The following is a 15,130-nucleotide window of genomic DNA, read 5'->3' on the forward strand; positions in this document are numbered from 1 at the left end:
TCCTAGAAGGGTGACAAAACGATGAGCAGTTGTCGAGTGTTAAAACTGCAGCTGATGTGCCAGAGACACGAGAGTGAGGGCTCGTTGTCAAAGCAGGAAAGCCTTCGCCTGTAAGATGTCCAAGTCTGCCCCAATGAACGATAAGGTATGAGATGGGACTAAGGAGGATTTGGCGTAACTGACGAGAAATCAGAGTGAAAGTAGAGTGTTTAAGGTGAGATTGAGGGATGACAAAGCGGATTGCTGCGTCGGAGCCCTGATCAACCAGTCGTCCAGATAGGGTTAGATGTGAACACCTTGAGTCCTGAGGAAGGCGGCAACCACGACGAGATATTTTGTAAAGACTCGTGGTGCAGACGCTAGGCCGAATGGAAGCACTCGGTATTGATAGTGCTTGGGGCCTATGAGAAACCTCAGGAATTTGCGATGAGATGGAGTTATCGCAATACGAGTGTATGCGTCCTGGAGGTCGAGAGAGCAGAGCCAGTCTCCTCTTTGAAGAAGATGAAGCAGGGAGCCTAAGGTTACCATCTTGTACTTTTCTCTCTGAAGGTACTTGTTGAGGGCTCGAGGATCCAAAATTGGACGAACGCTTCCCAATCTTTTGGGGATTAGAAAGTACCGGGAATAGAACCCGAGGCCTTGCTGAGGCAATGGGACTAGTTCTATCGCTCTGGACTGGAGTAGGAGCGAGGCTTCCTGCTCCAGGAGCAGTGAATGGTTGGATGTTTTCCACGTCATTAGAGGTGGGGAATCCGGTGGGATGGAGAGAAAGTTGAGATGATAGCCTTGAGCAATTATTGCTAGGACCCAGTGGTCAGAGGTGATTGATTGCCATATGTTGTTGAAATGGCACAAGCGGCCTCCCATTGGGACATTTGGTAATGGAATCTGGCTTCTGCTCTCTACGCAAGAGTCAAAAGCCAGAAGCAGGGCCCGGCTGGGGGGCTGTCTGTGGCTTTTGTTTTCGGGTCTGACGAGACTGTGATTTGAGGAATGGTCTCGCAGAATGGCATCTGGCTGCTGGCGGGTACAACTTCTTTGGTCTGTAGAAAGACTTTTTAGAGTCCTTCCAGAAAGGCTGTTTAGAAGGGTAATCCGAAGGTATCAGAGAGCTGTCTGAGAGTCTCATGATGGTCCTTTAGTTCAGCCACTGTCTTTTGAATCTGCTCGCCAAAGAGATTGTCTCCTATGCAGGGGAGGTCGGATAACCGTTTTTGCACTTCTGGACGAAGGTCTGAAGACTTGAGCCAAGCCTATCGTCTTGCTGAAATAGTGGCTGCAGATACTCTGGTTGCCGTGTCATAGATATCGTAACATGATCTAATCTCATGTTTGCCTACCTCCAAACCCTTATTAAGTACGGTGTGGAACTTTTCTGGAAGTGACTGAGGCATGGAGGTTTGTCAAGTCTTGTAGTTGCTTAAAAATGACCCTATTATATTGGGTCATATATAATTGGTAAGCAGCAATTCGGAGGATGAGCATTGATCCTTGAAAGACTCAGCGACCAATGGTGTCCAAAAACTTCTGTTCCTTGCCAGGGGAAAAGGAAGTATGAGTTTTCGACGTTTTTGCTTTCTTTTGCGCAGATTCAACCACCACAGACTGGTGATCCAACTGAGGCTTTTGAAAGCCTGGAGCTGACTGCACCAAATAGAATCAGTTTTTCTGTAGACTGGTGCAATGGAGCCAGGATGTTACCAGTTCTTTTTGAGAAGGTCAAGAAGAACTTGATGGATGGGGATGGAGGTGATTTCCTTGGGCGCATCCAAGAATTGAAGCAACTCCATCATTTGATGTCTGTCATCCTGTTCCGTCAGTAACTGAAGGGGACCAATTCTCTTCGTCTTATTTCTTCTACACAACAGTTTAAAAAATCATTTAAAAAATTGATGCCTGCCTCAGTTTTTTGTAAACCGGCGTGATGTGCCTCACGAACGTCGGTATAGTAAAAGTTCTTAAATAAATAAATAAATAAATTTCAGAAAGCATACAGTTTATTCATCAACTCCCAAAATTATTATCCATTCATTTTCTCTTCACCATCATTTTTCAGTCAGATACATTTTTCTTTGAGCTATAATACAAATTCAATTTAGTTTCTGTTTAATTTTGCAGGGCATGAATGTCTTTTTAGTCTTGTATTATTTTATGATTTTGTTTTCTTTTATTTATTTATTATGTATGTTTGTTGTAAACCGTTTTGATTAATTCTTTTGAATTGTAAAAGCGGTATATAAACATTTTTAAATAAATAAAATAAAATAAATAAAATTCAGACATGTCCTTCACAAAATTTATGAAAGAAAGGTCCTCTGGAGGAGAACGCTTTCTACTTTCAGTGGGTGAAGGTGATGAAGGCAAATCATCGGTGTCCGGGGAAGAATCATCAGTCCAGGTATCATAAGGATCAGCACCTGTCGCTCTAGGAACTGTAGAGGGACGGGGTAGTTGGATACCTGAAGGTCCCGGTTTAGGCTCCGAAGGCATTGGAGGAATAACCGGAGGCACCAATGAAAGCAATGAAGGCCCTGGCGCAGGCATCGGTGGATGGCTCGATGGCGCCGATGAAGGTATCAATATCGATCTCGATGGCTGAGGCAAAACTCCCGATGGAGGGATGCGGAACGGTATTTCTCCTTCTAATGATAAAGTCAGTGGGGAGGGCACCAGAGCCATCGGTGACCCGGGGTCCACCGATGGAAAAGCAGCAATAAGCGCTTCCATCCTCGATAGCAGCGGTGCCAATGCTGCTGGAATCGGGTCGGTGCTCAGTTCCACTATCAGTACCGATATCGGTGCCGGGGGAACCTGGAGTCGCTGCATCGCCTTGTCGATGGCCTCCTGAACCATCCGGTTCAGTTCTTCTCGGAGACCTGGAGCAAGCATTCCCAGCTCCAGAACAGAAGAAGGAAGCAGAGGCATAGCCGGAGGGACCACCGTTAGAGGCGGAGTCGCGGCTCCCAACGCCCTGTCGGGTGAGGATTGCCTCGGTGACCCGGTCGCCGAAAAGGTCGGTACCTTTTCTGGACAGGGTTTTTTCGGCGGCGGCTTGGACAATGGCGAGGTCGATGGTTTTGATGCCTCGATGGTCCGAGACTTTCGATGCCGATGGCCGAGAAGTGATCGACGCCGGGCGGGCACCGGTCGGTGGTCGATGCTGACGCGAAGTTGACAGTGCCGGTTCAGATGACGTCGATGCAATGGACAGAGTCAGGGTTTGAGCATGAAAGAGAAGACCCATCTTCTCCATTCTGGTCTTGCGACCTTTTGGTGTCATTAGGGCACATTTGATGCAGGTAAAGACATCGTGCTCTCGTCCAAGACACATTACACAGACTTTATGCGGGTCTGTAATGGACATGGTACAAGTACAGTCCGGACACAGACGGAACCCCGACGCCATGGCCATAGAAAAAATCGAGCCATGGTACGGTCGAGGACCAGTAGGCCACGAGGGCCAAACTCGACAGTAATCAACGGAAAACGGGTAAAAAACTTACCGGAGTACCACGGACTGAAAAAAGTTAACGGAGGGACCCCTGTGGGGCAATTTAACTTTAAATAATTCCGTGAGGAAAATTCCTGTCAGGAATCCTTGCAGAGCTCCTTAACCGCGTGGCTACTGCTGCGCGGAAAAAAGAAGACTGAAGAGGGACCCCTGCTGGCTGCAGGGTTGGTGCCATGCTGGGCATGCCCAGTAGGGGGCTAGTCAAAGTTCTAGAAACTTTGACAAAAGTGTTCCGTGACTGGGCTCCATCCTGTGATGTCACCCATATGTGAGGACTACCATCCTGCTTATCCTGTGAGAAAAACCATCTTTTCTAACTGGGCCCGACATCCCTTAGGGGTCATTTGGGCATAGTTGGTACGTGTCCACGTCCTGGGTAGGGCCCAGAGTATACAAACCTGGTGAGGGTCTGTGATGGACATTGTCCTAGGACAGTCGGGGCACCTACAAAAACCCCTCGCCATCGCTACCGTCGAAAATTTAAGCCGTGGCGCGGTTGGTGACCATCGGGCCTAAAACCTAGAACCATCGGTAACCGACCGAAAATCGAGGTAAAGCTTACCTTATGGTCGCGGGTATTGACGGTGGACAGGGGGACCCCGGATGGGGTGAGAAATTTTGCAAATTCTGAAAATAATCCCTGAGGAAAAATTCCTGTCAGGAATCTGTGAGAGAGCTCCTCACTTCGCGTGGCTAAAGCTGCGCGGAAAAAAAAGAGACTGAAGGGGGACCCCTGCTGGATGCAGGGTTCGTGGCATGCTGGGCATGCTCAGTAGTGCCAGTCAAAGTTCTAGAAACTTTGACAAAAGTGTTCTGTTATTGGGCTCCATCCTAATGATGTCACCCATGTGTGAGGACTACCACCCTGCTTGTCCTGTGAGAAAGTGTTATAATTTCAAGATGGTTTCTCCAATTTTGTCACTCCAACATTAAAAAGGAACAGGCAAGTTATGGGAATACAGATATACTTGGTCATCTTGCTAGCATTAATTTTAATACACTATAAATAGTGGAAGAGTGACTTGAGAGGAAAATATACTTAATAATGAAAGGTGATCATAATATGAAGTTGCCTAGTTTTTATTTAGATATCAAACTAAGACACGAGGGATGAAGCAGGTTATTAAACATATAAACTGCTTTAATAAGATGTCATGTTACAAATGCAGTTTCTAAATTTCAATTTTTCCATTTAGGTTGAACTGTAAGATCATACAAGATGTAATTAATTTATGCCCAAAATTGACCAATAACCTTTGCCTATTTGGGTCTTATGTATAAAGAAAATTCAATGCAATATACTAATTCTACATGAACTAGGTTTCATGTGCTACTGCTCCTCTCTATCGAATATCCCTGGCCTATTTCACATGAGATTTCCCTGCTACATATTTTGATATATTCAAAGTTGTTCCTACACAAAAAAAATCATCAGCATAATTGGGAACTTACAGCTAAGTGCAATGGACTTATTGGTGCTCTGCTGTCTGCATCACTCAACATATCAGTACTTGATGTTTCCATTAGCTTTAAAGAAAAGAAATCTCAGTAATAATCCAGAAAATACACCTTTAAAATAAAATTAATAAAAAAACATTATCCTACCACACATTTTATTTTCCCCCAGAGATATTAGTAAATGCTTCTTGCATAGCATCATTATTCAGAACCAGGACAAGGGGTAGATGATTGAGGCACTTGCCTAGAGTGCCGCACAATGAATGAAATTTGGATTTTTAAGTGTTACATTAAATATTGTAAAAACAGAGTACTATATAGTTTAATTGGGGGGGGGGGGGGGAGATATAATTTTCAAATTTATTGTTGAAAGATACCTTGTCCCAGCTCTGCAATTATTATATCCAGCTCCTAAAAATAAAGGCATCAACAAGTTCTTAAAGCATTTACCTGTTATCTTATTTGTATGTGATAACATATTGTATACTAAGGAACTTATTTTTTCCTTCCTCTGGTTCACAAAAACTGGGTGACTGTGAAGTGAGTTGAACTTAATCTTTTTTTCAAATGAACATTAACTACGAAATGTTCATAAAGAATTAATCAGCACTTTAGAATATGCCTAATTTACTTTTGGGAGGCATGTGATTATTCTATATTTAAAGCTTTAGACTATGCATTTCATTTCCATTTAGAAATTCCATTTTTATGCAAGTATGACAATGAAACTATACACACTTACTACATCTAGAGGAGTCTCTCTTGCAATCTGAAAAAAAAAGTGTGTATTGTAAGAAAAAATTGTTGAAATAGTACAATCAATACATGTTCTAACTTTAAAACAAGACATAGCTATAAAAAGTAGTAAAAATCTAAATTACAATTTGAGTAATTAAACTATTACAATCTACAAGGTTTAACACTATACCAGTATAATCATAAAATGCATGCTTCAATGTCTTATTTATCCTCACTGTCAAAACTAGTTATTGTGTTTTTGTTTCTATTTTCTGCTGCTGAGAGATCATCAGGGGCGGATTGGCCTATCGGGGGATCAGGCTTCCCCCGGTGGGCCGGTCTAGCTGGTCACGTGGTCTCGACCATGTGGCTCTTCCTCAGCCCAGCCTCAGCGCCTCCCAGCCAGCCCCCGCTGGAGACCAAGCCAGCGGGGGCTGAAGAAATAAAAATCAAGGCCGGCGGAGGCTGAAGAAAAGAAGATCGGCCAGCCCCCGCGGGAGACCAAGCCGGCGGGGGCCAAATAAATTAAAATCGAGGCCGGCGCCGGCCGAAGAAAAGAAGATGGGCGCCTCCCAGCCAGCCTCAAGCAGGGGCTGGCTGGGCTGTGCCCATCTTCTTTTCTTCGGCCCCTGCCGGTCTCGATTTTAATTTCTTCGGCCTTGCCGGTCTTGATTTTAATTTCTTCGGCCCCCGCCGGAGACCATGCTGGGGCCTTAGATTGGAAGGGTGCTTCTGTGTGTATGTGAGAAAGGAACGGTGCTTCTGTGTGTGTGTGTGTTGTGTGTGTATATGAGAAAGGAATGGTGCTTCTGTGTGTGAGGCAGGGAGGGTGCTTCTGTATGTGTGTGGTGTATATGTGAGTCAGGGAGGGTGCTTGTTTGAGTCAATATGTGTGTGCGAGAGAGAGATGGAGCATGTTTTTGGCTGTCTTGTGGCTGTGAGAGAGAGGGCATATGTGTATGCTTGAGCCTGTTCGTAAATGAGATAGAACATGTGTGTGATCGAGAGCTTGTGTGTAAGTGAAATAGAGAGAGCATGTGTGTGATTGAAATCCTGTGTGTAAGAGGGAGCGAGAGCATTGTGTGATTGAGAGAGACTGGCCAGAGAGGTGACGTGTGTATGTGTGAGACTGATCAGAGAGATGACTGGTATGTGTGTGCTTGTGTGTGTGTGTGTGTGTGTGTGCGTGTGCGAGAGAGAGAGAAGACACTGTTGTGGTCCCTAAGGAAGAGGACCATGAGGACAGCTTCAGCAGCTACTGTTGCTTCTGGTGTGGCCTGCAAGGGGAAAGGAGTAGGAGAACTGCTGGAGAGGGTTGGTAAAGGTGGCTTTTTAAGTTCATTTTTCTTGATTGACTACCATTTTAATTATTGGATAGTATGTGATGTGTCTGCTGTTTGAAATATTTTATTGGTGTTTGGTAAAGGTTTCAAAATTTGCTTGAGTCTTTAATTATTGGATATTCTATTCATCAGCTGTTCTGAAATTATTTTATTAGTATTATTTTATGATTCATGATTTATATATCTTGATTTTATTGATTGTTTCAAGAGGAATGGTGACTCTTGTTTTTCCATTGTTGCACTGTACAGAGTCTGGAGTGATATGTTTTACAGTTTAGTTTTTGTCTGCACATTTCTATTTATACTTTATGTGGCTTTATTCTGTATTTGGTGAGAATTTGTGTTCTGCATGAAAAGACTGAGATGAAGCATTCTTTTAGCATGTGGTTTCTCTGTAGGGATCTGTAGTAGCTTGGCCTGTTCTGTTTTCCTGATAGGAGGTGTATTGATATTTTAGATTCTGGTGTAATATTTGTGGTATTCTTTTACATAGGTGGGGTTGTTATTCTTTGAGTTTTGGCAAATAGTACTGTGTTGATACAGGAGGACCATGCCGAAATATAGGAATGTGTACATATATATATGTAAATTATATTGTATATGTAATTGGGTACCCATGGGCCAGTATGGAGAAAAATCCCCCAGGCCACTATTTTCCCACAATCCGCCCCTGGAGATTATTCTAGGTAAATGAGGCTTTGCATCTCAGAAGGCTACTTGTGGTTTAACATTTGATCTATGATCAAACTTTTTAGCCTTCCATTCTCCATTCAGAAAAGTATTTGAGAGAACAATCATTAATTCAGATCACCAACAATTCAATACATCAAATTTATTTCTTAACTGATATAATGCTCAGAAGCACTGGAGTGTTGCAAACATACTATGTTTTTTATCAATTTGCGTTAGGGCCCTAACGCACACAATAAACAACACAAATGCAAATTCCACATTGAGTATTCCAGTGGGAGGAATTTGGGGTGGAGTTAATGGTAATGAGGGCCGGTAGCACCCAATGCAATATAGCAACACACGGAAAAAATATTTTTAGCGCGGGGGAGAGGGAGGGAGACAGAGCGCCTCTGTATAGAATCAGTCTGACATTCTCTATATATGTTTTACTGTAGTGGGGCATTTTGAATCGGGGTGGGTTTCAGAAGGCTTGGGGGGGGGGTTGGGGGTGGTGTTACAGAAACAATCTGAGGTATTCATAGTAAAAGTGACATCGCTAAAGATTTGTAGTCAAAGACTATGAATATGTCAGACTGGAGGTGGTGTTTCTGAAACACCACCTCCCAACCCCCCCACTTTCTAAAACCCACCCCGATTCAAAGTGCCCCTCTACAGTGATACATATGTAGAGTGCCAGACAATCTATAGAAAGGCTCTCTCTCTGCGATTTATTAATCAGCATGTGAAGCAAAAAATGGCGCAGGAGTGATGGAAATTGACTATGTGATGCAGGAGCAAGATAATTAGCCTAACCTTGCCCCCTCCCCCCGTTATTTTGTTTTATTTTTAATCACAGATGCTATTTCCGCTATATTTATAGCATTTTGATAAATCTAGGCCATACATTTTTCCAACATTTTCTAGCAATCAATTTTTCCACAAATCAAACAAATAATAAACATATTAGTAACATAGTAAATGGTTTAGAAAAAAACCCAGCTGACCTATCCAGTCTGCACAGTTATTCCTGTCCACACTGTCTATGAGGATACATCCCAGCTGTTCAGTCTAACTGCTTATAAGATCTTTCTTCATCCAGGAGCAGAGATACCTCTTCATCGTCATTTGTACTCCGCCATCTTAGGCAAATGAACATACATAATCTGCCACTTGGTTTACACTCAGGACTACAACCTTCCCAAGTCTATCCACAAAGCTCTGTAATGATATCAACAGCCATCTGTAACCAGCATGGCCACTGCCCAAGCTTCTAGAACCCCTAGGTCCCTTGCATTGCCTGACAAATAGATTTAGCTATACAAACACCTGCATTTCCACTAACACTTCCATTGCGTCTCAAAAACAGTTCATGGCAGCTTACAGGCAAAAACAAACATAAATGGCATATATTTCACATTTCATACTTACAGAATGGGGCAGATCTTCAAACCTGTGCGTGGGCGTAGATTTGTTCGCGCACATGTTATAAAATCTACGCCCGATTTTATAACATGTGCGTGCTGCCGCGCGCATATTATAAAATCTAGGGTCGGCGCGCGCAAGGGGGTGTACAATTGTGCAACTTGTGCGCGCCGAGCCTCGCAGGCTTCCTCAGTTCCCTCCGAGGACGCTTTGAAATCGGAGCGGCCTCGGAGGGAACTTTCCTTCCGCCCCCCCTCCCTTCCCCTATCTAACCCGCCTCCCAGCCCTATCTAAAAACCCTCCCCCTACTGTCATCGTTGAAGTTACGCCTGCCTCCAGGCTGGCGTAACTTGCGCGTGCCGGCTGGCTGCAGGTGCACCATCCCCCGGCACAGTGGCTTTTCTGGAGGCCTTGGTCCCACCCCCGGGCCCCGCCCCTGGAACGCCCCTTTTTTGAAGCCCCGGGGCATACTCATGGCCCGGGGCTTGCGCCCGCCACCAAGCCTATGCAAAATAGGCTCAGCACGCACAGGGGCAGATTTTCTCGGGTTACACGCTTAGCCTTTGAAAATCTGCCCCAATCTCTAACAAAGAACCCAGCAATGTATAGATGAGGTCTAAATAAAGAATGATCAACAAACTCTGGTTGGCAGTAATAACTCCAATATAGTAACAACTAAAGGAAGGTGTCAGCAAGCCTGATGGCCTGTCCTGCTATGGTAAGCTAGAACCGTCTGGACAGTTGAATCATCCAGCTTCCAAACAATTTTTTTTTGGTAGTTTTTTCAAGAAAGCATATAAAACAAATGAGCATAACAGTCCAAAGTGTTAGTGAACAGCAATCCACAGCATACCCAGTATTTCACTGAAACCAGCTTCCTCAGGGATAAAATGACATTTGTAATCCACTACGACTGTTATCTGCAAAATAATTATGGAGAATTTCAAAACAAATCCTAAGAGAAAGAGAACTAAAATACTTATCTGCAAGCTAGAAATACCACTCAAAGGACGTGTAGTCTCAAGGAAGTGTCTCACAATGGACCACTGAAGAGAAGGGCAGAAGTCTTTTTGTAAAATTCAATAACAATGGCAAGAGAAATCTGCCTGCAATAATTAAACATACACTGGTGACGATGAACTGACATAGGCAAACAGACATAGCAATAAGGTGCACTGATTAGCCTATAAACACACAAGTCAAATTCAGCAATCAGTCCCATCAGGGAGATGGACTATAATCTAAAAATCCATTTTTGTTCTAATTGCAACAAATTCTGGTTAAGGTCCCCCACCCCACGCCAGTGAGCAGACAGTTGGTCAATGACACAGAATTGTAAATCAAAACTGTGAAACATTTAGTCACAATGTGCTACCAAAGCTGTACCAAGACGATGATGATGTGTCAAGCTTGAATGATGTTCAATCATACGAGTCATTATCATACATTTCATTTTCCCCACATACACTTTATCACAGGGGTACCTAATAAGGTAAACAACTGCTAAAGATAAACATGATGTATAGTGTTTTAGCTTAATGACAAAATTTGTGGCGGATGCTGTCAAAGATGAAACATTCATTGACACATGACAGAGCAGTGAACTCAGGGATGGTGAGCTCCACTAGGAGGACCAATTAACTCGACTGGTCAGTTGGTAAAGTCGGAGTGGACTAACAAATCATTTTGCTTATTCCTTCTAGTAAATGCAACTCTAGGAGGTTCTCCAAAAATAATCACGAATCTGTAGGATTCTCCAGTTCCGTAAGATCAAAGCCCAAATTGCATGGACATGTGGTGAGAAAGGAACACAAGTACTGTGTTACCTTGTTGGCTTTCTGAGGGAGAAAAAGCCATTCCCAATGGCTGAACCTAGCTCTTAAACAGGCTTTTCTCACACAAGATTTAGGGACCCCCTGGCCCGAGTAATTTAGCCTGTGTCTTAAAATCATCAACAAATGAACAGACCCGATGTAGTGAAAGAACTGGATCACCAGAAGATTTCTTTCAAAGTCTGTGGGTGACAACTAGAAAAGTGTTTATGTCAGTTCATCACCACCAGTATGTGTTTAATGATTGCAGGTGGATCTCTCCTGATGGCATTATTGACCTTTACAAAAAGACTTGTGCCCTCCTCTTCCCTTTCTGAGGCACTTCTGTGAGACTTCATGTCCTGCTATGAATGGTATTTCTGGAGTGCAGATAAGTATTTTAGTTCTCTCTCTCTTTGGATTTGTTCTGAAATTCTCCATAATTATTTTGCAGGTAACAGTCATAGTGGATTACAAATGTCATTTTACCCCTGAGGGCGCTAGTTTCAGCGAAACACCGGCAGTGCTGTTAGGTTCGCTATTCACTAACACTTTGGACTGTTATGCTCATTTGTTTTATATGCTTTCTTGAAAACACTAAAAAAAAATAAAATTGTTTGAAAGGTGGATGTTTGAACTGTTCAGGCGGTTCTAGCTTACCATAGCAGGACATGCAGTCAGGCTTGATGACACCTTCGTTTAGTTGTTACAATATTGGAGTTATTACTGCCGACCAGAGTTTGTTGATCATTCTTTATTTAGTCCCTATCTATATATTGGTAGGTTTTTCATAATTTTGAGGTTCTTTCTGACTGTTTTTGCTGTGAATTATTGTGGTTCCAGTCATGAGCACTGAAAGTTTAAAAAAAAATTGAGTTTTTCTGAGGCTGATTTGCAAACGCTTTTGACAAAACCCTTTATCTTTTCTTCTTCTAGAACTACTGGTGACGATCAATGGGTAACACTACAGAGGCTGTTACGCCATTCGGTTCTGACAAAACGTCATGCTGACACATTGCTAGAGAATTGTAGAGTTCAACGGATACCTAGGGGTTTACGTATCCTTAAAGAACCGCATCTCTACACTGAAGATCCTGACTTTCTGGCTGACTGGAATGCGATATTGAACAAATGCAGCTTAGACAATGATTTTAATCATCGCTGCACAAAAATCAGAATTTCAGCTAAATGAAGAAACTGATTAGCATAAAACTTCATTGCAGTCCAATATGACTTTGAAGCATTATACATTTAAAATCTGTGGAGGATGCTCTAGATGAGTTTCGCGCAGATCTAAAGAAAATAAAATTTGATAAATTTTGCCGAGATGAACTTGACTATTTGAAGGGCCCAGAGTTTATCCATGGTTGGGCAGTCGCATGACTAGTGTCTCTAAAAAAAAACCAAAACAAAACATGTGACTTTCGATTCAAGTGGGGAAGATTCTTTTGGTGACAAGGCGACATGAGTTAGTAATCGCTCTACTCGTGGAACAACTCAGACCGAATTTTTCTTCTTTTTTTAGGGCAGTGCACAAGAGGCCGCTGGGGTACTTATCATGCTCGAATAGAATCCAGCAGCTTTTACCATCAACAAATATGCAAACTTTCCACCATGACTCACCCAGTCACAGATGTCCAGGAATCTCCAATTTTGAATTTACCATCCTTCCCCTTCTCTTCAACACTGTAACGAGTTTTAGAACGAGGGCTCTCTTTTGTGCCAACTCACCAGTTTGACTTATTTGCCTGTGAAGAAAGTTTATTTCAGTTTGTTCACTCCCTTAAGATTTGACATTTTTTTTGCTCAACATCCACCTATGGCAGACCTGTCAATATTGAGGAACCCATCCACTTGGATACCTCCAGGTGGTGAGGATGCCGCGATAAAAACTTTTCACCAGCTTGAGTAACAGGATCTTCATAATTGGCTGCTGAGTGCCCATGCAACCAATATTGCAATCTGAATCAACAGGAGTCTCAAGCATTACAAGATCTGCAGAGAGCCTCTGATGATGATATCAAACCAGCTGACAAGGGAGGCACAATAGTGTTACTTGACTGACAACAATATGTTAGAGAGATTTACCGGCAGCTCAACGATACCCATTTTTACCGGTCGTTGACACAAGACCCAATGCCTATGCTTCAGCAAGAAATCTCGGCTATTGTTACATCTGCCCGAGATAGTGGATTTCTTACATCTAAAGAAGTCTCATTTTTATTAAAATCATTTTCAGTAACACCTGTGTCCCAAATACTACCTAAGATCCCCAAAAGGCTTGTAGATATGCCCAGATGTCCTATCGTTTCAAGTAAAAATTCACTATTAGAAGAACTGTCTCATTTTATTGATTTTTTTCCTGGCACCATTTTTTCCTCAGCTTCCATCATATGTCTGTGACTCTCAAGCTATGATTTCCTTTCTGGAACAATTGCATTTGGACACTACCGATCTTACTTTAGTAACACTGGATTTGAAGCCCTATACATAAATAGCCCACAAAGGGATGCCATTACAGTAGCAACTCATTGCCTCGATCAGTGAATAAGACCACATCGAATACCCACCGATTTTCTAGTTCATCTCTTAGAAATAGCTTTGATGAACATTTTTTTTGCTTTCAATAAAGTGTTCTACCAAAAGATATGGGGAACAGCAATGGGTATCACTAGGGCCCCAGTCTTAGCAAATCTGTATGTTGCGGATTTTGAAACCAACTATCTTGTGGATTTTCCGTTCAAAACACAGATCTCACTTTGGAAATGCTACATTGATGACTTTTTATTTTATTTTTTTCTGTGGAAGGGTTTAATGTCCAGCTTTCAAGAATTTTTAGTTTGACTGAATTCATTGGATTGTTATTTACAGTTTACAGCCAATACACATACACACCAAATTCCTTTTTTGGATATTTTGATTTGCAAAACATCTGTGGGTTTAATACCTTGTATCGCAAGCCAGTCAACTCAAATACGCTCTTGTACTTTTCTAGTTGTTACTCACAGACTTTGAAAGAAAGCCTTCTGATGAGCCAGTTTTCTTTCACTGTGCTGGGTCTGTTCATCTGTTGATTATTTTAAGATACAGGCTAAATTACTCAGTAATTGGTTTCTGGCCAGGGGTTACCCTAAATCTTGTGAGAGAAAACCCTATTTAAGAGCTAGGTTCAGCCATTGAGAATGGCTATTTCTCCCTCAGATAGCCGAGGTAATGCGCAGTACTTATGTACTTCCTTCCTCACCACAAGTCCATGCAGTTTGGGCTTCGATTTTTGGAACTGAAGAATCCTACAGATTAATGATATTTTTGGAGAACCTTCTATAATTGCATATACTAAAGGCAATAATCTAAAAGATTTGTTGGTCCACATTGATTTTACACACCAGCCAGTTGGGTCAGTTGATACTCCTATTGGAGCTCACAGTCCCTACGGCCACTGTTCTGTTTGTCATATGTCAATGAATGTTTTATCTTTGACAGTGTCCGCGACGAGTTTTGTCATTAAGCTGAAACACCATACATCATGCTTATTTACAGAAGTTGTTTACCTTATTAGGTGCCCCTGTGATAAAGTGTACATGGGGAAAACCAAACGCATGATAAAGGCTTGTATGATTGAACATCGTTCAAGCTTGATACATCATCATCGCCTTAGTGTACCTTTGGTAGCAGATTGTGACGAAATGTTTCACTGTTCTGATGATTTACAATTCTGTGTCATTGACCAACTGACTCCCTCAGGGGTTTTGGGGGGGGGGGGGATCTTAATTGGAATCCATTGCAATTAGAACAAAAATGTAGAGATTACTTACCTGATAATCTTGTTTTCCTTAGTATATGCAGATGGACTCAAAACAAGTGGGTATAGTATGCTCGTGCTAGCAGTTGGAGACGGATCTGACGTCAGCACGGGGTACATATACCCCCACAGGAAGTGCAGCAATTCAGTAATCTTCCTTGCAAAAGTTTTATGGATATATGTGTGACTGACCGATCGATTAAATGAACAGGATTACCCTGACCGATTGATAGTAGCTGGAGTCCGCCAGTGTCCTCAACCGGAAGGCGTCGACACCCGGCAGGGTGGATACCCTATATATGAAAACATGACTTACCGTGAGTCGGTGAATCCCCATGTATACCGGCAGCCGGGCGGGATGCTGAGTCCA

At 42.7% G+C, this 15,130-nt stretch overlaps 1 protein-coding gene across 4 annotated transcripts in view; it reads right to left on the reverse strand.

Annotated features, from left to right (window-relative positions):
• ANKRD28 (ankyrin repeat domain 28) overlaps window positions 1-15,130 on the reverse strand; it is an 805,300-nt gene that overhangs the window by 278,496 nt on the left and 511,674 nt on the right. For all 4 annotated transcript variants that reach the window (XM_029589217.1, XM_029589218.1, XM_029589216.1 and 1 more), the window contains 2 exons: window positions 5,715-5,741; window positions 4,967-5,041 (listed from right to left, as the gene is read on the reverse strand). In XM_029589217.1, coding sequence (XP_029445077.1) covers window positions 4,967-5,041; window positions 5,715-5,741 — 102 coding nt within the window. The remainder of the gene's footprint in view (window positions 1-4,966; window positions 5,042-5,714; window positions 5,742-15,130) is intronic.

This window comes from Rhinatrema bivittatum, chromosome 2 (assembly GCF_901001135.1).
Source record: "Rhinatrema bivittatum chromosome 2, aRhiBiv1.1, whole genome shotgun sequence".
Classification (NCBI taxonomy): Eukaryota; Metazoa; Chordata; class Amphibia; order Gymnophiona; family Rhinatrematidae; genus Rhinatrema; species Rhinatrema bivittatum.